This window comes from Doryrhamphus excisus, chromosome 7 (assembly GCF_030265055.1).
Source record: "Doryrhamphus excisus isolate RoL2022-K1 chromosome 7, RoL_Dexc_1.0, whole genome shotgun sequence".
NCBI lineage: Eukaryota > Metazoa > Chordata > Actinopteri > Syngnathiformes > Syngnathidae > Doryrhamphus > Doryrhamphus excisus.
The window spans coordinates 22,967,809-22,995,144 of record NC_080472.1 but is presented as its reverse complement, the minus strand read 5'-3'; the positions used below and the strand labels follow the sequence as shown (position 1 = coordinate 22,995,144).

General features: G+C 47.3%; 1 protein-coding gene across 1 annotated transcript; it reads left to right on the top strand.

Annotated features, from left to right (window-relative positions):
• Positions 1-916: 916 nt before the first annotated feature.
• Positions 917-26,592, top strand: LOC131132515 (heparan sulfate glucosamine 3-O-sulfotransferase 3A1-like). Its single transcript, XM_058078235.1, has 2 exons — positions 917-1,554; positions 24,878-26,592. Exons 1-2 carry the CDS (start codon positions 1,067-1,069, stop codon positions 25,497-25,499), a joined length of 1,110 nt encoding a protein of 369 aa, XP_057934218.1. The 5' UTR covers positions 917-1,066; the 3' UTR covers positions 25,500-26,592.
• Positions 26,593-27,336: the final 744 nt, after the last annotated feature.

The following is a 27,336-nucleotide window of genomic DNA, read 5'->3' as shown; positions in this document are numbered from 1 at the left end:
GCCTGGAGCCGCTGAGGGGACGCCGGTGCACTACGACAGGACGCTGTTATATTTTTTGGGTTCACTTATTTGTACTGCATGCACACTTGGAAATAATACATAATTAAACATTTTGAATGCATCCTTTTCACCACAAGTGGCGTCCAACTACAACCAACTCACACTTTTCTACTACAAAAGCATCAACAATGTACACGTTAGTAGGATGCTACACATAAAAACAACATGAACAGTACAGTTAGAAAATGGCAATGACATAAAAGTACAAACTATTGTCCTGAAGTATCACTTTGGGTTCACTTACTTACTAAAAGGTGAGCTAAACTGTAGCTATGGCAACGCTTGGGCTTACTTGCGCTTGCTAGCACACAGTTAGCTAACTATGGCCATTTGGCTGTGTCAAGGTGGTTAAAATGCTGATGTCATCACAAGAAGGCTTATAGTCTCCCCAACTGCCAATTGTATTGATTTAAATGTATTTGTTTAATTGATCTTTTTTCCAGTTATTAGGTGCTGGTTAGACATTGGCTGACCTGGCAACCCTATTGGTTGAAAAAGCTAGTGTAAACAGGAAATAGCAAAAATGGCTAGCCATTTGGGACAGTTTAGTATTATATAGCATAAATTACGACATATCTTAAGTCAATATGTGTTTAAAAAACGTAACATCTTGTTAACTTTGAGACGTAGCCACTGGCTGTAAACTATCCACTTTATAATGTAACCGTTTAATTAGTGCAAAAACCCCTGAATAGGCGGTTTAGCAGTAGGTACATGTCCCCACCTTCCTGATAAATGATTGGCTCCTGACGGTTTGTGCCTCCTCCCGATTGGCCCAGAAGGATGCCTGTCAACCACACCGACAGGCAGGACAAGTTTACTCCACACACGTGTAGCTATGCACCAGAGAGTGACAGGTTGCACTCACCTGTCAACAACACACACCTACAGCCACAGCCGTGATTTCCGGGTTCGAACATACTTTCTCGCTGCAGGTGTTTCCAAAGGCGGATGAAGTCATCGATGTCTTCATGGCAAGAAGACGACTCGGCGATGTGCGCCTAGCATGGCGGTGCCCACCGCAGCGACCACCCAGGGATGGCGCTCATCGGTGAACCGGACCCCCCAGTCCCGCACCGTGTCCCGGCGGTCGGCGCTCATGCTGGGCTCCCTGCTCGCCGCTCTCCTCGTCCTGCTGCTGCTGACGCACCGCCTGGCCGCTACGACCGGCCGGCCGGCGGCGGAGCTCGACGCTGGCTCGGCGGTGTGGAGGAGGAGGCTGGAAGAGGCGACGGGCGACGCGGCCTCCGGGCGCTCCTCGCGGGCGCTCGCCGACGAGGCTGTCCCCCGGAGGGTGTCGCCGAGGTTCGCGGGTAGACTCGGCCCGCTCGGGGAGGGCACCAAGAAGCTGCCCCAGGCGCTCATCATCGGCGTGAAGAAGGGAGGCACCCGGGCTCTGCTGGAGTTTCTTCGGGTCCATCCTGACATCAGGGCCGTGGGGGCCGAACCGCACTTCTTTGACCGCAACTATGACAAGGGCCTGGAGTGGTACAGGTGAACAACACTATACACACTACTTACATAATACTTGCACACTCTTTACAACCTTTTCATTCAAATACTACTCATTCGTCGACTTGTTCGTGTCATGTTTTACAACTTTATGCAGTTTTTGCAGAGATTTAATAAAAAGTCATGAGAAAGTAAATCATATGAAACTATATATGAATATATGAAACTGCAACTCTGTGGAAACATAAAACTTTGATGCAACTTTCTATATGTTAATATATCATAATGACATTGACATGTACTGTATATATTCATTTATATCTACTCGTGGAACTTCTTGTGAGTCTGTAATATTTGACTTTATCATGAAACTGAACTTTTAAACAACCTGATAACTTTTTTTTACAAGCAAACCAATTCAGATTTGTCAGCGGCGACCGATAAACTCAGTCTTTTACTTTGGAACTCATTGAAAGTCATTGGAATATGATAAAGATATTACATAAAATTAATAAAAATAATTTATGGGGTTATTCTCATTCAAGTATTTTTTCAGCTGAAATATAATCGCTTTTAATTTTTTATGTTTTTAGGAATTGAATTGCATGAAAAATGTTTCAATGTATATGTGCAAAAAATACATTGAAAGCTTTATAACTTTTAATTGTTGGAAGATTCTCGTGAAAGTTTTGTTAGTTTTACTTTTTTTTTTTTAATTGCGTGAAAAATATTCCACCACAAGAACTTTTCCAATGTACCATCAATACAACTTGCTTGCAACAGTTTTATTTTTTAAGAAGTTTTCTGACATAATGTCAGGTTTTAGCCAAGCGATAAAACGCTACAATAAGTTGATTTACTTTACTTTTTTTTAATTTTTCTATTTAAATAAACATTATTTTGAGCTTTCGGTGAAACCAAGTAGAAGAAACACATACATGGTTATCATGGATGCGCCCTTCAGGGTTTTATGTCGCCTTTGCGGTACCAGTCGTCCATTAGCGAGATCGGCTGATGCCATGAAGCACAAATGAACCTTCGTAGATACCGATCACCGATCATTAACTACTATTGGCTAGATCATTCCAATGGAAAATAGTAATTATTAAAAAAATTAACTTTTGTGTTTTCTTTCTTTGTTTTTTGTCTATATTTTTGCAAATTAATTTTGTTACTAATTGACTCAAATTGAATGCATGTTTTGGAATAATACAAAAGCATGGGAAGTTAATTGTTCGATTATTTCTTTTTTAATTCAAGATAACAAAATGATACGAATACAAACAAATATCTTCATGAGTTAAAAGAGTTACTTTATTGAACAACTTTAACTTAACTTTATCTCCACTCAAACAGTGTGGCTGTGGTCTTTATGCTATTTTGTCATCTTGACAACAAAACGCCTGAATTCAACACTTACAAAAAACTACAAGACATAATTATTATCATGACAAGGAGATTGAGACTTGACAGTACGTGCCCCTTGAACGTGATATCTACGTCCCTTTGGGACAAAAACAAGCTCAGAACTAATGGCATTGCTAGTTTGTTTGAAAAACTAAATGTTCCTGCGGTAAAAAAAAGTCCCATTTGGAGTCTGATAACTAACGGCAATATGTTGATCAAACACGTGGGCGTTGATTGGTCGAGCCGTCAAAACCGAAGCCGTTGACTTTGATTTTACAGACCAGTTTTGATTCTGGTGGCAATACGGACTCAATACGGACTCAATACGGACTCAATACGGGCATCGGCAACCCAACGTGATACGTACAGATGCCCATCGGTGTTTGTGAACGGCTTTGAAAGGCACATGCTGATCACGGTTGATCGTTGAAATGATCAAATGATGAATTATTGTTTGTTCTTCCATCAACAAGTAATAATATTGTTGGGAAAAACGGTACATTTATTCTCTCTCCTCATGGTGGACTATGCTAAAATCCTACTTTGTGATTAATTTGCTCTGTCAAGGCGAGCGTCGTGGGTTCACGTTTCTGCGGGCCGGCTGGGGAATAATGGTGCCCCCCCGCCCCGCCCCCCCTTGGCTTGTGTGTAATGGGGCCGTGCTATTAAGAAGGATTAGGGCCGTAATGAAAGGTTACCTGGATGTCTCAGGAGGAATCATTCACCTTTTGGATGGAGCCAACAGCGTTTAGGCGGCCGAGACCACCAAACTTTTACTCACTGACAGCCCCCCCCCGCCCCCCCGCCCCTTCTCCGACTCTTAGTCCTCCCCCCACAAGCAGTCTGGCTCGCTCCCATTTCTCTCTCTCACACACCTCCCTCTTTGTTCCTCCATGAGAGTGAACATTCTCTTTTTGCCATCACTCTTTCTCACCCTTCTGTTTACCTATTCATCCATTGTGGGATTCAAGGGGGGGTTATATCCATGAGGGTCCCATCTATCCTGAGACGCTGCCAAGATTCCCTGGAATTTTGGACCGTGCCTCCAAGGACACCCCCCCCCACACACCCCTCCTCTTTTATGCTGCCCATTTAGAAGAGGAGTAGCCTTGAATGGCAAAGAGGAATAAATAAGTGTTAAAACAACAAGAGCCACTCTGCAGGGGTTCATGTGCTGGGGTGCTATGCTTTGATTGCCCCCCCCCCCCCCCCTCGCCCCATTGCCCCCACCCCCTTCTAAGATGGGAAGTGGTGGGCTTGGGGTCACGAAGAGGCGCCTTTGTGCCCTGGAAGAGTTTGTGTTGAATGTGTAACTTCATCGACATAAGTATCAGATCTTCCCGAGACACCCCGATAACCCCCCCCCAACGCACCCCCCCAACGCACTCCCACCCCTTTTGACTTTTCAAGGCTGCAAGAGTTTGGATCTCAGCGAGGTCGCCACTTGATCTTGGCGAGAAACATCAGCATCATCGTATGCGCCGTCATCTCTCATCATCTGCACGCAGGAGGCGTCCATCTTTGTAGGATCTTTGTTTATGGCCGAGGCCAGCCCCGCCCCTTCCCGATGGGAACCTGCAGACCGTATTTTAACGCCTCCTAAGCTCCTAATGGGACGTGGTGGCTCCCTCTCCGCCGCTCTTGTGGGAGTTTCCACGCGCTGCCCCAAATGGTCGCTGGCGCAGGCAGAACGCGGCGATGCCGTGATTTGCTGTGATTCATCAGAAGGAATCCTTCGCCGTCCGGGACGGCGACCTTTAGCGTGACCACATAGAAAGTCAGCCATGTTCTTCAGAGGCTCGTTCAGGAAACCAACACCGCCTCTTAATTGCCCGGCCAGCTTGTGTAACGTTTCACCACACACACACACACACACACACACACACACACACACACACACACACACACACAACCTGTAGGACGCGTAGAGGAAGGAGCGTAGCGAACGCCACGGAGTCAGGACGCAGCCGTCTGGGGTTTGCGGTCAGCTTGGATTTCCCAACATGCAACTTTCACCCGTCTAGACTGGAGTTTGTTGGACAATATCTGGGTGGGCGGGGGCGGGGGGTGGAGGGTGGGGGGGTTAGCCTTTCTTTAATGGGTTAATTAGCCTTCATAAAAACATGGCTGACCCGTTAAGCGTAAGGTCGGCGTGCGGCCCACGCAGCCACACACCGCCTCACGCGTTGACGTGTTGATGCTAAACTGTCGGCAAGGCGGGAATATTTCATGCCTCCGTGACAAAATGTCCCCTTTTGTTGCATCCTTCCATGAAAAGCCGTTTTGGGGTTTCCCAGCCTTCGGAGGGGCGGCGGTCCAAGTCCGAGTGGGTGTCGATTAATTGGCTGGCGGGCTCTGAAGTGCGTCCTTGTTTGCCGCCTTCACTTGCAATTAAGCGGAGAAAAGTTGGGAGGCACGGAAAACATGACGGAGGGAGCCGGAGAGGCGGGATGTTGGGAAGCGTTGGGAAAAGATCACTTGAGAAAAGTTCAGGAATGACGGCAGACGCTTTTTGGTGCTGCTCGGTTCGGCCATTAGCAAACATTAGCCGACAAGTCAGACGACATGACATGAATTGACTTTGACGACATTCACTTGATGATGACAACTTGAACAAGAAATAAATATATAAAAATGTAAATAAATATTATTCAACTGCTTTTCCTCAATTGACCAACAGTTTTTGCTGCTTTATCAAAAGTAGAGATATCAATATATTATATTTTTTATGGATATCCTGTACACTAGGTTGATATCATCTTGTTCTTTTTTCATCCAAAAATGTAATCAATTCTTATTATTGCAGTTATTAGTAATAGTTCAAAATTAATTTGTATGTAAGTATTGTTTTATCAGTATTATTCATTCAAAAGATAAACAATGACTGATCTTTTAGCACTAAAAAACACACACATTAGTGGTCTCTTCATTCAATAAAATTAAAATTATTATTGTTAGTTTTTCTTATTAATTCTAAATGAAAACAAAATGATATTTTTTTTAGCACACACACATTAAGTCCAAAAAGTAAATAAATAATTATTATTATTAATAATACTTTGCAATTAAAACAAAACGATTTCTTTTTAGCACTAATTGAAAACACACAAATTAGCATTTTTCTTTTTGCTCCACAAATGTAAGAATTCTTATTATTGGTATTATTATTATTATTATTTAAACATGAAAACAGAATTATTAGAATATTAGATATTTTTATTAGAATATTAATATTAGAATGAATGTTGTATTTTAACATATCTTTTACTTGTTTTTATTCAACTCCATTTTTCTGTAAAGTTTCTGAGTATTTTGAAAAGCGCTATACAAATAAAATGTATTATTATTATTATTATTATTATTATTATTACTATGACAGTATTCTTTGACTCTGATACCACTGTTTGAATATCCCAAATAAATATTATTGTAAACATTATACTAAAATTAGCAACAAAAGAGTTATTGAAAAAAATAAGTCAACTTAAATGAAAAGATGTCCTCCAACTATTTAAGTAATAAATGGGAATCCCATTCAATAATTATTTTTATGCCAATACATGCCGATAATATGAGCTGGGTGCTATTAGCGGACACCCCCAACTGAAAGTGGTTTTGGAAAAAGCAGGCGGGAAGAACCAGCAAGTCCGAATGAGTCGGGATGGGAAGGGTCTTCTAAGCTAGGTGGATTTGGCCCAAAGTCGGGAACCATTTCCAAAAGCGCTATGGAGTGTGTCACATCTGCTAACGGCAGGTTGGAGGAGGAAGGCGGGGCGGGCGAAGCGGAGCCCGGCGGAGGTCTCGGGGTCCGGGGCGAGGTCGCAGCGGGCACACAGCGGATGTAACGTGATCCCCACAGACCTCCTGAGCATGAGCTCTGAGCCGCCTTTGGATCGTGAAAGTGATTATCGAGGTCCGCGATTGTAAAACTGGGACACTCACCTCCCAGGGAAGGCATGCAACGCACCGACGGGTCCCCCGGCCCCCCCGGCCCCCCTCCCTCCTTCACTCGCCAACTCCTTGACCTCCGCCACCCCCTCTGACATCCTTACATTCTCTTAGCAGCTGAACCTGCGAGGCCCCAAGCAGGGGACCCGAGGCTCTCCAAAGTAGCGCCTGTCAGCAGCTGCCCTCCGGCATGTGGGGAATCTAACCCCCCCACCTGACCCCGATGGGCGGGTGAGGACAGGTCGCAGGTGCGGCGGCGCTCTCCACCTGGATCACCAGCACCTGACACACAAAAATAAGGGCTGTTGTTATGCCGCTCGCCAGCTAGCATGAGGCTAACCGGATACCCGATGGATGCATTTGGAGCGGGGGGGTCAGGGGTCACCAATTGGCCGAACGTGCCACCCTCAGACCTTGGACAGATGGCTGGAAAAAACATTGGCGCTCGGGTTACATTGTTTCTAGGATTGCGTTGTTTATTCACTTTTGGGTTTGTGTGTACACAAGTGGACAACCTGTGCGACCCCCCCGGCCCCCGCCGTCACATCTCGCCCGCTCCGCTTAGCAGCTGTTGCGCCTTTTATGAGGTATTAGCCCATACATTAACCGAGCTTTTATTTTGGGATTCATATTTCCAAAGGTTTGCGCGGGTGGGGAGGCTAACGTTTTATTGTCCTCCGTGCAAAAAATACACGCTGGAATGGCCGCCATCGTCTTGGTGGGACCTTTTCAGCACGGGACGCTCTTTCCGGAGCTCAGGTTTGAGGCTGGAACCTGAACGTCCAGGCCATTTGGGCGGTAAACCTTCCCAAATGATGCATCGGGAGGCTCTGGGATGATTTAGGATTTGTTGCCAAGCCTCCGTTTTTGGGGTCCACCGCGGCGTTTGCGTGGTCGGAGCGTGTACACGTCACACACGTGTGGGTTGGCGGCGTAAACCAACACCTCAGCCTGATGGAGCGCTTCCTGTCCATCTTGCAGGCGGCTTCTTTCCACCAGCGTGTGGAAAGCCTGGGAATCGACAAAAAGAAGGAAGTCCTTATGCGTCTTCCATGTTCCATTCCAACGGGAGTGTTTGCTTTAAAAAAATTATAATTTTTTTCCTGGCATGCGTCTCCATCACTTAGAAAAAACTGTTGAAGGAAGTTTTTCTAGGGCTGTTTCAGGGCCTTCCAAACACGCAATTGCTTCCCGGCCGCACGCTCGGAGGCACGGATGCTGGCACAGCGGCCATGTTTGCTATCTGCAGCCGCCTGTGTGGCGATAGCAAGGAAGGCTCGGCTTTTTTTTGGCCGCCGCCAATCGCCCTGGCAGCGCGAACGCCGCTGTCATGGACGGAGAATACGACAGACGGCACCTCGGGCACGGCTGCTGACGAGCGCCCAACCTCTGCCTCGGAATAAGCCTCTATCTGCAGTGTGTGGAACGGGCATCCGTTGGCATGACGACGACAACAACACCATTTCCAGTCTTGGTCGGAACCAGAGTTTCACGACTTCTATCTGGTTCCCAATCTGTGAAAATGGCCGCTTTGTTGTTTTAATGTTGATTTTAATGGAAGCGCTTTGGTCACCAAAGGGCTCTCCAGATAAAAGCTGATTGATTGATTGATTGATTGATTGACAACACCTAGTTTGTTTTGATGACCACAGTCATACAACCTAAGGGATTTTCAGCCTATATGTGGTTCCTCTAGTCTAAATCCAGCTGTTGAAAAGGTCAAAGATCAGGTCTTGATCGGCCTTAAAGTCCACCAGGAGTCTTCGCCTTTTTGATTTTCTCCGTCACGGCTCTCATTTGGAGGCAAGATGGCTGACAGCTTCCGCGGCGCATGCCAGGCGTCTTGATTAAGGAGAGGAATGTGCTGGAAAATGAGTTTGCCACCCCGGATGGCTTTATTGATAGATGGAGCGCAACAGCTCCGCCCGCCGTCTTTCAGCGCAAAGATGGCGGAGAGCGATGGCGGAGAGCGATGGCGGAGAGCGATGGCGGCGCGTGCAGCATCCAGGCAGTGATTGATGCGGCGACCACCGAGTGCGGGGAAGCCACTCGGTAATTCAATGACTCTTAACCTGCACGCTAGTAATTGTTACTGTAAGCGGGTCTGACTGCGTTAGACAGGAAGGAAATTGCTCTGGAAGGAAGTGGTCCAGCTAACAGTAGCGCGGGACGCCGCCGCATGCTCGCTACGCTGGAGCGGAAGACAAAGACCTTCTTTTTGTTGTTTTCCCTCTCCCTCCACGCCATTATCCCTTCCTGCTAAGATGAGGATTTGCATGTTAATGAGCCCGTGGTGGACCAGAACCGCAGAAGATGATAGATGAACCGTGGCGGAGAGATTATGGAGGCAAAGTGGAGGAGGAGTTTTTCCACACATGCTACCAATTGAAGGGAGAAAGCTGATTAGCGCTTCCAGCCAGTGGGAAGTTGCGGCCGGTTAGCCTAGTCTGGTTCTGAGATCCCGTAAGACCCAGGTGAGCTGGAGCCTATCCCGGCTGACTTTGGGCGAGAGGCGGGGTGCACCCTGGAATGGTCATGGAGCGCTTGTTTTCACACACGTCTTCACTCTCGCCAACCATCCATCCATTTTCTTCCGCTTATCCGGGTCCGGGTGGCGGGGGCAACGGTCCGGACATTTTCAATCACTTTATGAAACAAACAACCGCGCCAATACAACCGTTGTATCGGAAAACTATCGGAATGTAGACATTTCAAGCACATTATAGCCAACTCCATTTACAGTTTTCCTAGTACCCTTGGAACTATCATAGTATGGCAGAAAACGAGTAGTAGTACCAACGACCAAAGCCTCCAGATGATTGGCGTCTTTGCGTTTGAATGAAGGCTATCAAGCGACAGCTAGCAACAAAATAAAACACATTTTTGGAAGGTAGAGAACAGTTTGTATCCATGTTCATTCATTCATTCATTTTCTACCGCTTTTTCCTCACGAGGGTCGCGGGGGTGCTGGAGCCTATCCCAGCTGTCTTCGGGCGAGAGGCGGGGTACACCCTGGACTGGTGGCCAGCCAATCCCAGGGCACATATAGACAAACAACCATTCACACTCACATTCATACCTATGGACAATTTGGAGTCGCCAATTAACCTAGCATGTTTTTGGAATGTGGGAGGAAACCGGAGTACCCGGAGAAAACCCACGCATGCACGGGGAGAACATGCAAACTCCACACAGAGATGCCCAAGGGTGGAACTGAACCCTGGTCTCCTAGCTGTGAGGTCTGCGCGCTAACCACTAGACCGCCGTGCCGCCTGTATCCATGTTGTTTCTTCTTATTCCACTTTAGAACTTGATCCTTATTACCTTCCTACTTCCTGCTGGTGATCGGACTCAGGTGTTTTGCTTCGAGCCTCGGTTATTGTTGTTCCGTCCTTGTCGGCCCCAGCAGCCATTGAAGTCTTTGTGCTGGTCAGAAAGCCTTTGAGTGGGCCGGACTTATTGATCCTATTGATCCTATTGTTTCCGTGTGTCAAGGTTGACCTGGCAGGTCCGGAAGACTTTTTGCTTTTTATGGCTTTGGTGTTTGAACGCCCCACCTGGAAACGGACACCTCAGGAGCAGCAGATAAATCACCTTTACAGCCAAATCTATTTTTCCTGGGCCACGCCCCTTCTTCCTCCCCCCAATCAGCTGGCAACATTCGTTCTTGTCGCTGGCGTTGAGATGGATGGACCCTCTCCGCATCCAGCTGTGTTTTTAAGAGCGGGATCCGCCATCATTTGCATTTAGCTGCTCAGGATGGACCCCCGTCAAGTCAATCCCACCTTCAGGCACATGGTGGCCGTCTCGCGTCTCGCCATCCATTTTTAGTTTTATTGGTCGTATTTGGGTCATCGATAAAGAGGAGGAGCCAGGTCATGAGAGTCGACATCCGCTAAGAAGGTGCTGGTGTGTTCTTCATCCACCACTAGATACGCCCCCCCCCCTCAACAGACCCCCACATGAATTATTAAGGCAGCCAATTAGCAAGACTGCATTATTCACCAAGAAGCTGTGATTGCGTCCATTAACTGTGGCGCTCTTCCTTGTCTTCCCGTCCCGCGTGACAAGCCATGTATGGAGCGTTGAACACGTTCCGTCTTACGTGTCGGTTTTTGTAGGATTCGCTTTTTGCTGGACCTTTTAGAACAAAGAGGACCAGGACCATGCCTCAGCAACAGGTGGCGCTATACCCGCTAACCGTGAGGTCTGTTTTTTGGAATTAAAGGCATCACAACAACAAAAGCAAAGGCAGGAAACAGGAAGTCATACATCTGCACTGATAAGCTAACACTGACACGGTTTTCCAAACGGCTTCAGTGACCTGAGACTCTCTTCCCGTCATTCCACATCAGGGTCCTGTCGGATTGTCACCGCCATTTATGAAACATATCTTGGAAGAATCCGTCTTTCCTGGCTGGAACGCCCTTCCACGGATGCCGGATGTTTGTTTGGTAAAAGTCATTCGTTATCATGAACTTATCTGTGGAACGCACACACAGACTTCCTGTCGTCATGGAAGCACCTCGGAGATGCTAGCAGCGTTTCCCATGTTGTACATTAGCCTGCTTGCGTCTTCATTGAACGTAGCTTATGTTGGATAGATTTGATTGGATGAAGATGTTGGACTGCCGTGCGTGATTGAGAACATCCTGGCCTTCATTAAGACTTCCATTAAGTCCGCTGAGATGCTAGCGTATTGGCTCTGCTCTTTTAGGGATTCACCTGCAGCGTTGATTTATGGACCTTCCGAGACCAGCCAGCGTAATTAGGCTCATGTTGTCAAGGGCCCCCGCCGCCCCCGCCGTCCCCGCCTGTGCTTGATGATTGCGCGGCGGGTGAAGCGTTGCGTGAACGACGCGGAGGCTCCCAGCGCAGCCCCGCCCCGCCACTGACACGCCATTTGTTACCGTCACACTATTTTCCACTCAGCGGCCCAGCTCAAGTAAATGTTATTTTGCACTTTTTCTTTGCTCATTTTTGCCAAGTACCTTCTAAACGCTGTCGGCCGGGATCCAGCAGTCGGGATTTACCCTCCACCCCCCCCCCGCCACCTCTTCTGCCCACAAAGCTTTCAGCGCCTGCTGCCAGCCTGCCAGCGCTTCATGGTGCGCTCTTGCATGCACAGCAGTCGTCCAAACGCACCTTTGGGAAGGGGTCCTCAAGATGTGCAGGATCAGCCTTCCCTCCTTTATCGCTGCTAATTGCTAACAGACCCAACAGTGATAAGTGAATTCCCACAAAGGAGGATTCCTTGTTTACAAATAGAATATAGAAAACTTGTTGACAACCTTCTAAGTTGGATATTGAACGTTATTAGAGCCCTCTGGACATACCTTTACACCCCTAAGACATAAGAAGAGGACAATAAGACATCAATAAGACATATACTGTGTACTATATACACTGTACTGTATATAGTACACAGTATACTGTAGGCTCAGACATGTTAGAATTGAAAGAGTCCCTTGTAAAGTGGAATTGGCCTTTATGTATTTTCTCACAGGCAACTGTCTGTTAAAGGTTTGCAGCATTTCTTGAAATGCTGGCTTTTCAACTGAATGATAGAAAAAATTGAAATGAAAAAAATTTTATGTGGCAAGCTAGGACTAAGCTAGCTAAGCTAGGACTAAGCTAGCTAAGCTAGGACTAAGCTAGCTAAGCTAGGACTAAGCTAGCTAAGCTAGGACAACCTAAGATGCACCACCTGAACTCAATAGGAGGAGAACACGAATAGCAACAAGTGCGAGTGAAAACGGAAAAAGCAAAATCAGACCGACACAACACAGGACAAACAGGAAGTACTACCAAAATAAAAGCATAAAACGGGAAACATCTCAAAATATATGGAGGCCACTAAAATGATTGAGCTCATTTTTAGTAGCAAGCTGCTGTGGTGGCGTCATGGCGTCACGATGCCAGTAAAGTAGTTCTTGGGCGTAACAATGTTAATAACAATAATAATAATAATAATACTAAACAATGTAGATGTCGCTTGGTTACATCATTTAAATGGGGTATTGTCTGTGCTTTTTGGAGTTTTTTTCAGAAGGCTTTATAGACGGAATACGTGCATTCTCAGCTGTTGCTTTTTATCTGTTTTTGTATCTTTATAATACCAGGAAAGAGAAAGGCATGTGTGTTCATGTTTTGCATAAGGATTGTGAATTTAAAAACATGCATGTTTGTGTGCACATGGGCATACGGATATTTGTCTTCACGCTAATGGGAATGCTAATGTGACATTGCTACACATTAGCCTCCGCCGGGAAAATGGACGATGCTAATGTTCATCTGGTTGTGCGTCTTGTCTTCAGTGATTGTGTTCCGCCGTTGTTACTATCTCCATATTCAATTTTGTAATGGTGATTCACGCCCCTCCCGCCCCTCCCGGCCCTCCCACCCCTCCCGGCCCTCGGCATCCGTCATCCGAGCCCTGCGGAATCCTCCCTGGATGCTAATGCGCTTCGAGGACAGTGGCGTCAGAGTGAAGTATTGAAAAACAAGCGACTGATTGATGGCGTGAATCATCACGTGAACACCTCATTTACCGTCACCAAGGCGGGGAGTCGGGGTTCTAATCTGGCGACGTGGGGGAATATTTATTATGATCTTAATGTGCGAAAACATAATGTTCTTCGCTCTGTTAAGCGTTGTGTATTTGCCATATTGATGAATTGTTTGAATTGCTTCAATGAAAGCTTTATTCGTAATGACGGACATGGGATACTTCAGTCATTTACTGATTTAGCTCCAAGAGAGGAACCAAACCGGTAAGGTTCTCGGGGACTACACTGCATTCTTTGTCCTCCGCCCCCCTCAAATGCCATTTTATTTGGAACGCCATCCGTCTCCGCACGGCGAGGCCCCGACAGGCTACGCCATTAGCACGTTGTCAGCGGCTCCTCAAACGCCACCGTCCTCTGTTACACTTCATATTCAGCCCCGGGGATGGGGTTACCTCCCTGCAGTCCGGGGAGGAAGAGGAGGCCCCCTTCTGGCTCACAGCGGGGGCTTGATTGGGGGGTCCCGGCCGAGCCGCCGGCGACCGCCGGCTCCGGTTTAACCCGGGCAATTTATCACTAATTCTTTGCAACAAAGAAAGTGAAAGTCGGGGTTGTTCCACCTCAGCGGACGCCGGGCTCGTTCTGATTGGCTCTCCAGTTCATCACGCCATCCAATCAGGAAGTAAAGCACCAAATATTAGAAAGTACTTCCAGGCTAGGCGAAGAAAAAAAGCGCGAGTTGTGTTAAGTGGGAAGCGTCCGTACGTGCTAATCTGCTCTCGAGCTGGCTGTGGCGCTCTCGCCGAGGCTTGGCACGGGAACGCAGGAAGCGGTGCCAGACGCTTTGTGTTCCCGAGCCTGGGAGAAATGTTCCCGGGGGGAGAAAATGGCGGAACAGACGGAAAAGAAGAGCCCACAAGAGACGCTGGTAATCGCTTCTCTGGAAGGTGGCGTCCGTGTGATGCTCCACTCTCATCCTCGTCTATCTAGCGCCTGCTTCTCTTTCGTCGCTTGGAGCCGAAACCCGAGATGCGGGCTTTCGGCGATGTCACACATGTGCGGCTTTAGCCGCCTCGTAAAACGCCTTTCCATGCTAGCCAAGCGTAGACCTCCGTTTTAAAACTTTACTGGCGGATATTTGGACTTTTGTTACACTTTGGATCTCCGCTTTCATTTGCAGATGATCTTTCACTGCTTCTCGCCTGAGCCTGGGCCCTGGGCCCGGGCCCTCGCCCATGCCCTCGCCTTCACCCTGAGCCTGAGCCCTGGGCCCGGGCCCTCGCCCATGCCCTCGCCCTCACCCTGAGCCTGAGCCCTGGGCCCGGGCCCTCGCCCATGCCCTCGCCCTCGCCCTGAGCCTGGGCCCTGGGCCCTGGGCCCACGCCCTCGCCATGCCCTCGCCCTCGCCCATGCCAACGAGCATCACTTGGTCTCATTTTTGATGGCCATAGGTTGGGGAAAGCTACAGAACATATTCCAAAAAATAGATTTAATCAATTATTAATTGGGCTGTCAAAGTTGTCAAACGCGTTATTGACGTTAACAGAAGTCTCTTCCTGTTTGACCCTCGGCCGCCACCGTAGTTTGGTTGAAGGATGGTAACTCTGGAGAAATATTGATGGGAAACGGAGAAATAAAAGAGTATTTAGATTGCTAAAGTTAGCTTCAAAGTCCTGGCAGATGGCTCTTGTAGCAAGACCAAAATTATTTGGATCTACTGTTGCTGTGTTGGACTTATCACGGACTTATCACAGGTATTGTTGTTATTGTCATATCCAGTGCTACCTTAGCTTTTCTCTTATGGTAATTTAAATACTTATGCATACATGTGCATAAGACATTCTTCCAAACAATACTGACATATTTATTCCTTGGAAACAATGTCAAGAAAAGCCGTTGCGGCAGTTTTAGCATCAAGCTAAGCGATGTAAATAGCAATGAAAAGTTCCATGGTGGAGCAGATGTTCAACCATAATACACAAACACAAGATGTATCATCACGTGTTTATCATTTTTATGAGTTAGCCATGCGTACGCTCAGTCAGCAGACGTTAGCACGCAGCGTCTTAGCTAAATAAACATGATGGTCAAATCAATGGTCAAGTCGCCAATGGCTTCGTTTAGCACGACAAAGCTGAGCCGCCACGTCTTCATCTGGGAAACCTTGGAGAAACCTTGGAGAACCCTGGACACCCCCAGACCAAGACAGTGTCTGCAGACAGGACTTTGCTGCCGGATGCTTCTTTCCTAATCTGCAGTCCGTCTTCCAGTGTGGAACAGATGCCAGCTCAAAGCTGGAATTCATCAGGATGAAAAGAAGTGTTTGTTGCGTCCTCCATGAGGGAACTTGGAACGCCTCCGTGGCGTCTAAACTCAAATATGACTTTGATGGATGTAATGAAGATGTTTTGTTGCTAGTCTCGTTCATCGCTTAGACCAGAGACCAGAGACTCATTTTGAGGTCACGTTTGCTGAAAACCACATGACATTAGCGCTCTAGACACCAGACAAGCCTTGGTTCCTAAGGGGGTTTTGGGTAATCCACTTGGTTTAGGGTTAGGGTTAGGGTTAGGGGGTTCCGCGTTCTGCCCTGGGCTCGAACAAAGGTCCGCAGAATGATATCCCAGAGTGCTAGCCATCGCACAAGGTCAACTCAACACCCAGTAGGACTCTTCAGGTTTTACCAACCAATTCATTCACTGGCTGCCATCCTTTACACTCACCAAGAGCTGACCCCTATGGACCAAAACTCATATCCCCATATATGTAGGTTGAATATCAATATATGATATATATATATATATATATCCCTAGCCAGGTTAGCGCCGTTAGCTCTTCTATCTCATGTTTCCCATGACAACAGATGGTAAACATGGTTGATACCATCTCTAGCTAGCAACCTTTATACCGTCTTTTCCACTGTTCACTCCCGCTATGCAGCCTCCGCTCCGTCGCATCTGGGCGGGGATCGCCAGTCGTTCGGCGTAGTGTAGGGGTGCTCAATGCTAGCTGAAGATGGTAAACATGGTTGATACCATCTTTCCAGCAACCTTTATACCGTCTTTTCCACTGTTCACTCTTGATATGCAGCCTTTGCTCTGTCACATCTGGGCGGGGATCGCCAGTCGTTCGGCGTGGCGTAGGGGTGCTCAAAGCTAGCTGAAGATGGTAAACATGGTTGATACCGTCTCTTTCCAGCAACCTTTATACCGTCTTTTCCGCTGTTCACTCCCACTATGCAGCCTCTGCTCCATCGCATCTGGGCGGGGATCGCCAGTCGTTCGGCGTAGCGTAGGGGTGCTCAATGCTAGCTGAAGATGGTAAACATGGTTGATACCATCTTTCCAGCAACCTTTATACCGTCTTTTCCGCTGTTCACTCTCGATATGCAGCCTTTGCTCTGTCACATCTGGGCGGGGATCGCTAGTCGTTCGGCGTAGCGTAGGGGTGCTCAATGCTAGCTGAAGATGGTAAACATGGTTGATACCGTCTCTTTCCAGCAACCTTTATACCGTCTTTTCCACTGTTCACTCCCGCTATGCAGCCTCTGCTCCGTCGCATCTGGACGGGGATCGCCAGTTGTTCGGTGTAGCGTAGGGGTGCTCAAAGCTAGCTGAAGATGGTAAACATGGTTGATACCATCTTTCCAGCAACCTTTATACCGTCTTTTCCACTGTTCACTCTCGATATGCAGCCTTTGCTCTGTCACATCTGGGCAGGGATCACCAGTCGTTCGGCGTAGCGTAGGGGTGCTCAATGCTAGCTGAAGATGGTAAACATGGTTGATACCGTCTCTTTCCAGCAACCTTTATACCGTCTTTTCCGCTGTTCACTCTCGATATGCAGCCTTTGCTCTGTCACATCTGGGCGGGGATCGCCAGTCGTTCGGCGTAGCGTAGGGGTGCTCAATGCTAGCTGAAGATGGTAAACATGGTTGATACCATCTTTCCAGCAACCTTTATACCGTCTTTTCCACTGTTCACTCCCGCTATGCAGCCTCTGCTCCGTCGCATCTGGACGGGGATCGCCAGTTGTTCGGTGTAGCGTAGGGGTGCTCAAAGCTAGCTGAAGATGGTAAACATGGTTGATACCATCTCTTTCCAGCAACCTTTATAGCGTCTTTTCCGCTGTTCACTCTCGATATGCAGCCTTTGCTCTGTCACATCTGGGCGGGGATCGCCAGTCGTTCGGCGTAGCGTAGGGGTGCTCAAAGCTAGCTGAAGATGGTAAACATGGTTGATACCGTCTCTTTCCAGCAACCTTTATACCGTCTTTTCCGCCGTTCACTCTCGATATGCAGCCTTTGCTCTGTCACATCTGGGCGGGGATCGCCAGTCGTTCGGCGTAGCGTAGGGGTGCTCAATGCTAGCTGAAGATGGTAAACATGGTTGATACCATCTTTCCAGCAACCTTTATACCGTCTTTTCCACTGTTCACTCCCGCTATGCAGCCTCTGCTCCGTCGCATCTGGGCGGGGATCGCCAGTCGTTCGGCGTAGCGTAGGGGTGCTCAATGCTAGCTGAAGATGGTAAACATGGTTGATACCATCTTTCCAGCAACCTTTATACCGTCTTTTCCGCCGTTCACTCTCGATATGCAGCCTTTGCTCTGTCACATCTGGGCGGGGATCGCTAGTCGTTCGGCGTAGCGTAGGGGTGCTCAATGCTAGCTGAAGATGGTAAACATGGTTGATACCGTCTCTTTCCAGCAACCTTTATACCGTCTTTTCCGCCGTTCACTCTCGATATGCAGCCTTTGCTCTGTCACATCTGGGCGGGGATCGCCAGTCGTTCGGCGTAGCGTAGGGGTGCTCAAAGCTAGCTGAAGTTTACCCAGGCACAGCTGGCTGGCATCCGTGAAGATGATCCTTCTGGTCCCCAAATCCAACGGAGCCACCCTGGTTCCAGTTAATTGGGAGTGGATGAGGAAAAGGAACCTTATTGTTGCTTAACTGCTAGAAATAAAAGTGCAGCAAAGGATTACTGGTGAAAGTGATACGGCCTGCAAGAAAATGGGATGGGATTGTCTTTCTTTCTTTTTTTCTTTTTTTTCTTTTCGTCAGAGAATGACTTCCCAGCTCGTGTCCACAGTTCCCAGATCTAACGCCGGGCTTCAGTTATCACACTTGAGCCTCCATGTTTCCAATTGACAAGCTTTTGTGTCTTTTTGTCCGTCCGCGCCGACATGTGCTCACCAACAGGCTGAAGTCATGATGACTGGGTCACCATGGCAACCGCCCCAAAGACAAAAGCTGCTGCCTAATTATCCCGACCAAAGCCTTCCAGTCATTCTGAAGCCGCGTATTCAAATCGGGCTTATGTGTGGCGTTTAAATACTCGTTCAAACACTTTGAGATTAACGCTATAGAACAGAAAATGATCCGGGAATAGGGTCGGGGGGGCGGGGGCCGGTCCTAATGAAGCCGCGTTCGGCGTGGAAGCCAACATTGGGGCGAGCACAATAGCGTCCAAATAAGCTGGGCTATTAAAGTCAAGTTTGGGTATCTTATCTCCTGCGAGCTGCTGAGCCCGGAGAAGCTGACTTGGCAAAGCGAGCGACGGCAGGGAAGCGTTGCTGAAGCTAATCCCGCTCAAGTGTCATCGCCGCGTGCTCCCGCTCTGTGTAACTCCCGGCAAAGTGGGTCAGGGAAGTATGAAACAGTCATGCGGCTCAGAGAGTCTCCGTAGTGGACCGGTGCGGTCCACGTGGCGATGATGGGCTCCGGTTAGTCGTAGCTTAATAGCGCGGCGGAAAACAACACGAATGTCTGGGGTGCTTGAGGCTAGCATGCTAATTCCTCCAGTAGCAAACATGCAATTAGCGGACTTAACTGTGCTGAACAGTGAAAATAAGACCAAGTGTAGGCTGGAAACATAAAGTCCACCTGGGTACGGCAATTCGGAATTTGAGCGGTTCTGGCCCAGACTTAACAGCAAATGGCGCAAAAACGCCCATAAAAATAAACATTTTTTAATAAATCATACTATTTCATAGTTGAATTTTTATTAATTTTTAAAACATCCAAATTTAAGCGTATTTTAGTTGGGGGGGGGGGTTGCCTAAATTCAAAATTATAGTATACTATAGTAAACTAAAGTATAGAAATATGATAAAACAACAACAAGGAATTGTCCAAATGCTAACATGGGCTACGTTATACTATGTCTTTGCTATCGCCTTTTTATGCCTACAAGCATAAAAGTGGATATAGGGGTGTTAGTTCATACCTAGAGGGCTCTAATATTGTTTAAAAGACGGCGGTAAACAGGTTTTGTATGCTATAACTCCAAAAGCTAACGCTGCAATAATTATTTTAATAATTGATTAATTAGTCAATTATTATTTTTTGATTAATTCATAATTTTTTAATCAGATTAAAAAAATATTTTTTTTTATTTCCGTCTCTTTAGCCAGAAATAGGAGATTTTAAGTAAATTAGTATCGGTTGCTCCTTGAATATTTTATTAAATTCATGTCAAATAATAGAAGAATAAATATGTTGGTTTAATAGTTTCAGTAAAATGTAAGTAATAATAATAATAACAAATATATAAATAAACATATACATATATAATATATAATAAATATAATAATAAAAATAAATAATAAATGTACGTAAATAAATAATAAATGTACACAAAAATACAAACAAATGTATGTTATACAAAACACAGTTACAGGATTTGGTTATGTTTATGAGGTTATGTTTCCTGCTGCCGAGATGCTCAGATGTACCAAGCTAGCATCGCTAGCGCGCTAGCATCAAGCGAGTCACCGGAGAGCCTAACGTTACATTTCCTCACTTTAAAACGCGACAAACAAACCAAGGATAAAGTCGTGATTTACCTTGCTGTCGGAATTTAGCTAAGCGCTATCACCCGATGACATCACTTCCTGAATGAGGCGCTATGAACTACAGTATAAATGTCCTTTATGCTAATTTACCGTTTGAACATGAAATATAGAACATACTTACAAACAATATAGAACATATTTAAGCAGAGTCGGGACCTTTTAAGTTGTAATCTTCTTGTGGTTAGCATGTTAGCTTCTAGCGTGCTCAGCAATGATTTGCAACATGGCTCCCGTAGCCTCTCCACCGACACTAAAACAATAAAAATGCCATACGATATAAACGTTCAAATCCATCTGGCTGTCGTTCCTCAGCCACACCTCCGCATCGCTCGCCATCGCCGATACGCCGTCTGGACCCGCTCTGATAGTCGGCATCTGAAGGGAGGCCTCTCAGCCGAGCGGGTGAATAATTCACAGAGCACGTAAAGATAAAGCCCCCCCCCCCCTTATGCAATAAACTGGGGACCGGCACAGCAGCAGCACAGAAGGGAAAAATGTATCCCGTTAAAAACACTACTGATAAATTTATAAGGACACACGGCAAAGCTAACTCGATAAAAATTTTACTGGAGCGCATAGTGGCGCTCGTACAGTACAGGGCGGCACGGGAAGAAAAATGAGGATAAACTGGAAGTGGGGGGGGGGGCGGCTAAGTGACACTCCAGCAGGCAGATTTATTTGTTCAGGATTTTTTCAGTGTTATTTCAACAGAGAGCCCGATACAATATTTCTCTCATAGTTCATTTATTATCCATATCAGACACTCACAAATAGCGCTGATTGTTGTTTTTTCTGACCGCGTAATGGACGGGGGCTCTAATATGGAGCCCCCGTCTGAGTTGGGAACTCTCCAAGTGGAGCCCCCACATATAATAAATCATTCCCACATTTACTTTTTGAGCTTTTTTTTTAACTGCCAGCCTGTCGTTGATTGAAATCGTGAAGCGTTGGACTTTTTAGCATTAGTAATTTGTCTATTGAATTTGTTTTTTTTTTACTTTTCACATGAACTTTTTAACTAGGACTCCTTTTCATGAAGCTTCCGTAGCACAAAACATCTTTAATGTTGTACAAATCACACGTGGACACAACATGGGAGTAGTAGTAGTCAGTACGTACCTCGGTACTTCACTTTTTCTTATTCAGTTGTTCCAAAACTTCAACAAAACCTGAAAAAAAATCAACAAAAATACTTTTTCATAGAGAATAATTATAGTTATATTATAATAGAAACTTTGAGGTATAAATGTGTGTAGTATATTTCCAAAGTAGGAGGCTTGTATTTCTACCTTGTGGGTTTATTGTTGACTTCGTACTCGGCTAGTTGACATAATGATGACTTGTCATGTGGTCACGGTTCATTATGGGTTGGTCTCTGTGCAAAAGTGGACCAAATACCCATTGCGCAATACTCAGTGGGTGTCTGCATCATTGGAAAAGCCAAAAAAAGGCCAGCATTGTTAGTCCAGTGAACGGCATCATCAATGGCGTCTATCACTTCAACAATGTCTCCGGCCGGTTTCAGTGTTGCATTTGTCAGCCATGTTTGGTGCTGATGGAGTCCACCCGGTACGGTGATGGTACTCAAGATGTTGTGAAGCGCAGTCCCGGTCCCTGGAATGCAACGTAATCTGGACTAATTGTTCTGCAAGGCACGTAACGCTGGTACAGTTGGCTTGGCGGGTGGAGTGGCGCTCGGCAGCCGTTCCTCTAAATCCCCATCCCTCTCCTCCGTGCCTCGACCCCCCGCTAGCATCCGCTGACCTGGCAAATATCTGCCGGGTCGGCAAGAGTGAGCGGCATTGGTCTTTGTTTGGCCTGCAAACAGCAGAAATATTGAGCCAATTACAAGATGATTATCTGGTGCTGGTGGCGGCGGGGCAGGGGGGGCAGGGGGCCCTGTGCTTCCCTGGCTGCCCCACAAAGACCAGGAGAGAAAATGAATGAAAGGCCAGCGAGGGCGGCGTGCAGCGTCCACCCCGCAGAGTCTTTACCGCCACTTGTCCATAGACAAGACGGCGGCTCCGAAGCGAAGCAAAGCAAAGCGTTTCCTGGAAGGAAAACACCAGGAGGCGACTGGCTTGCTGATGCCGTATTGTGCCTCCAGCCGGCTGACGGCAAACAAGACCTCACGCCGCGTGTCGGCGTTGATCGTGCGGCCTTTCTATGACGGGCAGACGTGAGTCACGTTCATTCACTAGCAGACCAAAGCGGAGATGCAGCAGACCGCTTCTTCTCCTCCGCTTGCCTCCACAAAGGCCGCATTGACCCACTGAAAACGTGAGGAGATGCCTTCAACCAAGCCGTCCTGGCGTCCGTCCTCCAGCTTTTCCACCTATTTCCACGTCATGACGTCCGCCCGCACGATGACGTTCTGCCAGGTTCACGAGACGTTCCTTCGCTCCCTTCCAAATTCCTCCGAAGTCGTCGTGTTCTTGGTTCTTGCTGTTTTTTTCTCCGACTACAAAGCACGCCAAAGATGTGAAGTTGATTTAAAGGGCGTGTCGGCGTCACGGGCATGGCTTTTTCTGCTTTCCGTACGTCATAGCGGTCGGATGAAGACATCAAACTCAAATACGGAGGTGCTGTAAATCTCCAAACACTTTGTTAGTTCAACTGTGCTGCCAGTAAAAGCTCTAAATATCTCCAGGAGGTGCAGGGCCCATCTTTAATGCCCATTTTAATCACCTTATGGCTTATGAATGAATTCCACTAATGCAGATGCATACCCCTGGGGTGGGGGGGGTGGAAAAAAATCGGAAAAAAATCAATCTTGTTGGAGACCATTTTAATATTAGTCATGAATAATACAGTCATCCCTCGTTTATTGTACTAAATCCACAAAGTAGGATTGAACATTTTGTAGTTAGAGGCTAGAAAACCTGTTTATGACTTTATAAATACGACTTTTAACACGATTAGAGATGTGAAATAACCCGTGCTAACATTTTTGCGTCCATTTTCAAGTTGAACTGAAGAAGCATCCTATGCTAACATATGCTAACAGATGCTAACCAAGGTTCCATCGTTGACTTGTGACTGTTGAAGAATGTCGTCTTCTTGAAATAACCATAAAAGTTGCATCGCCCCAACACGGACTAAGACTTACACTTGGTTGCCTCGCACGGCATCGACCCCAAAACCTTCCCCCACCTCGCCCCCGCCCCCAAGAGTGATCTTCCTTCCTCCTGCTGCATTGACCGCAGAACACGCTCCACGGCTGCCATCAAATATGGATGCCTCCTTTAGCGCGGCCTCATCTCTTTTTCATAAACACAATCGTGTTCTTGTTCTTGTGTCGTGATGTTGCGATGAGGACACATCCTCAGAATGTCGGAATTAGCATCGGGACGGCGATTGGCGTCCGGGTGGAGCGTTGATCAATACCGTTCAGACCGATGACACATGTTTGATGCCGGAACTCCCAACGGGAATCAGTCGGCGTGACCACCACGACCCTGGTAGGTCTGACTATGGACTCTTTGGGCGCCGAAGCGGCACTGATGTGAGAGGCGAGGCTCTCCATGCCGTCTTTCCTCGCAGATGCTGACTCCGGGGACCCGTGCGGTCATCCGGGTTTGCACTTGATCCGCCATTCGTGTTCCGACATCGGCCCCAAGGTGCTGACTGGCAGGTGGTTCCCATCATACCTTGCTGGTGGTGAACTCCACAACCCCAGACCATGATGGACACGTTTGTGCCGAGGACATTGACTATGAGTTAGCTGGAGGATTTGAACAGTTCCCAGCACGGCTGGGATCGGTAAATCTGGTCCAGTGTTCCCCCCATGTGGGACAGTTCTCTGTCCGTACCGTCCAACTACGGTCGTTAGCAACCCCGATCGAGACTCCTTTCATGTTTTTGATTCTGTAGCAGGCATCAAGCTAACGGCGTGCATGGACCAGGTCTGGTCCAGGCCACTTTGTCAGCTTCGGTCGTCGCTGGAAGCGGCGCCCGGCGAGGCGGATGAATAATTGAGCGGCGCGTTCTGTACTTTAGTGAATTTTAAAGGCGTATTCTGCTGAGGTTCTAAATGGCAGAGGGGGGGGGGTTCAATCGTTCAATCATTCATGCCTTGCTTTTACCTGCTTTGCTTCGGAGCGGGCAGGAAGTGCAGGAGAAAGGAAAGGAGGAGGAGCAGGAAGGAGCGGGAAGGAAGGAGCGCAGACGAGTGCGTTGCCAAGTCAACGTCTTAGCCCGGCTTTGTCGGCGTAAATATTTGAGTCTGGATTTACGAGGGCTTTCATCAGGAGGATTTGGTTTCAGGAACGTGGGCACGTCGGGAATCAACAGTTGGACAAGTGGAACTATTTAGCTCCCTGATTTTTAACCCCCCGGCCCCCCCGCCCCCCGACCGCCTTATTCCAAATAAAGCTGCGAACATGTGCCTGGCCGATGTGGAAGCAGGTCATCAATTATGCCGAGAGGCGCTTTGGACCGGCCTATCAATATTTCATAAGCTCCGTATGATATTCAGGGGTGTCCTCTTTCAAAAGCCCCCACGGGGCCGCCTCAGCCCGCCGACCCCCGGAGGTGTTCGCCACAGGAACGCCCACCAATGCACCAATCGATATTAAGTAAACAGACGTGACAGGTTGAAGGCGAAACCGGCCCCGACCAGCGCTCACGTGACTCCTGTTCTCCCGCAGGGACCTGATGCCCAAGACCCTGGAGGGCCAGATCACCATGGAGAAGACCCCCAGCTACTTTGTGACCAAAGAGGCCCCGGCCCGGATCCGGGCCATGTCCCGGGACACCAAGCTGATCGTGGTGGTGAGGGACCCGGTGACCAGGGCCATCTCGGACTACACGCAGACGCTGTCCAAGAAGCCCGACATCCCTTCTTTCCAGAGCCTGACCTTCAAGAACAGGACCACGGGGCTCATCGACACGTCGTGGAGCGCCATCCAGATCGGGATCTACGCCAAGCACCTGGACAACTGGCTGCAGTACTTCCCCGTGGAGCAGATCCTCTTTGTGAGCGGCGAGCGGCTCATCAGCGACCCGGCCGGAGAGCTGGGCCGCGTGCAGGACTTCCTGGGCCTGAAGCGCATCATCACCGACAAACACTTCTACTTCAACCAGACCAAGGGCTTCCCCTGCCTCAAGAAGGCCGAGGGCAGCAGCAAGCCCCACTGCCTGGGCAAGACCAAAGGCCGCGCTCACCCCGACATCCACCCCGAGGTGGTCCGCAGGCTGCGAGACTTCTACCGCCCCTTTAACATGAAGTTCTACCAGATGACCGGACGCTTCTTCGTCTGGGAGGACTGACGGTGCCTCGCTGGGGAACATCAGGGAGAACGTGAGGGACATGGCGTCCGGACTCCAAAATATTAGCCATCTTTGAAGAAGTGGGAAATCGGGATAAAGCCAGCATTTATAATGACGTGCTTTTACTTTGAAAGGATGGTTTGATGGTTACAAGCACTTGCAGTGGAACCTTGGTTTTCCTCATGGACCTTTTCCATGAGGTCAGACGAAAAGATGGCTATGCTTACATTACGGTACCTTAACCCCGGGACTCGCACTGGAGCCTTCGTGGTCCTGATTCAGTCCGTCTTGCCGCTCACACTGACTCCGGAATAAAATGGTGTAAAAAAGAATTAGCAAAAATTATTTTTTCAATTTCAAATATTTTTTTTGCTTGATTGGATAAAATGACACAAATGTAGCATTTTTAATGCTTATTTAATTTGGCTAAAAAAATTTGCAAAAGAATTTCCATAAAATTGTGTAAAAAAAATTTGCACATTTTTTTTTTCAATTTCAAATATTTTTTTTTTGCTTGATTGGATAAAATGACACAAATGTTGTCTCCATTCCGTTTGACCGTACGATAACTGAGACAACGCACCAAGAGCAAGGCATATTTTGGCCAATGATTGTCATGGAAACCCGAGGTTCCACTGCATCCGGATCCAACATTCAAACAAAATCCTTTTCCGTGGATTTCCAGATCATGGATTAATCACATGTTAGAGCGTTGCCTTTAAATCACAAAACCCTGACTTCTTTAGTTCTTGGTTTTTTCCCTGGAGACCAAGTAGTCCCGTCTTCCGTTGCCCAAGTACGCAGTCGTCCCACTTTGGGTCGGGGGTGTCGTCCCGGGATGATCAGACGCTACGGAAGGTCGTTTGTTGTTTGTGGTGTTTGTTTGGCGGTGATACAGATTGACATTAGGAGTGATTGATTGCCATATCTATAAAGTATAAATATATAAATCTATTTTATAGCTGCTTTGGAATCATACCAGTTTTGTATTGAAAAGAAAAGAAGTATAGGAAGTATTTTTGCAAATGTATTTATTCCACACGTATTTTCAATACGCTTCAGCTTCCACCTAACAAAGTTAACGCTCACCCCAGCTCCTCCGGCTGTGGGGGTGGGGGGGGCTGCGGGGGTGTCCCGAGGCGGGACTCGAGTTTCCCTTAACGTGCCTCTTCCAGAACCGAACCCACTTGATGTCACTTTGCCTTGGGGGGGGGGGGCAAAGGAAGCAAACAATGGACGACTTGTGTTGCTCATTTGTGGGGACTTGTACCAGCAGATGTTCATCAAAAGAAATGCAATCATTTAGGGGGGGGGGGTAGTTTGAATAAAAGATGTGAGGACGATGGTGGTCTCAGTTCAATGTACAGTACACTGGGGGGGGGGGGGGGGGGGCTTCATACACCGCTTCTCCTTGTACAATATTTGGTTTTGTTAAAACAGCAACAGTTGTCATCTGTCATGGCCGAGGTTGGAATCGAACTCGGGTCTCCTAGCTGTGAGGCCTGCGTGCTAACCACTCGTCAATGCCAATACAAGAAAGTGTTATGAGAATAAAATCAAAATATTATGGTAATAAAGTCATAACAAAAAAAATTATTTTTTTTTTAACGTTGAAATGGTTGGGGGGGGCAACCAGCATGAGAAGTTTTATTCTAAAGTCACAATTTTAAATAATAATAATAATAATAATTTTTAGCATAGAGATATGAAATACTTTGCTAAAAAACTCAACAAAATGAAGTTGAAATTATCCTAAAATGGTAAAATACTGTGGCAATAAGTCATAATTACAAGAAGACAAATTACTAGAAGGATGAAATTGTTGGAAAATTGAAAA

Coding starts and splice junctions, on each gene's coding strand:
- LOC131132515 (XM_058078235.1), top strand. CDS start 1,067: ATGGCGGTGCCCACCGCAGCGACCACCCAGGGATGGCGCTCATCGGTG. Junction 1,555..24,877: donor AAGGGCCTGGAGTGGTACAG/GTGAACAACACT, acceptor GTTCTCCCGCAG/GGACCTGATGCCCAAGACCC.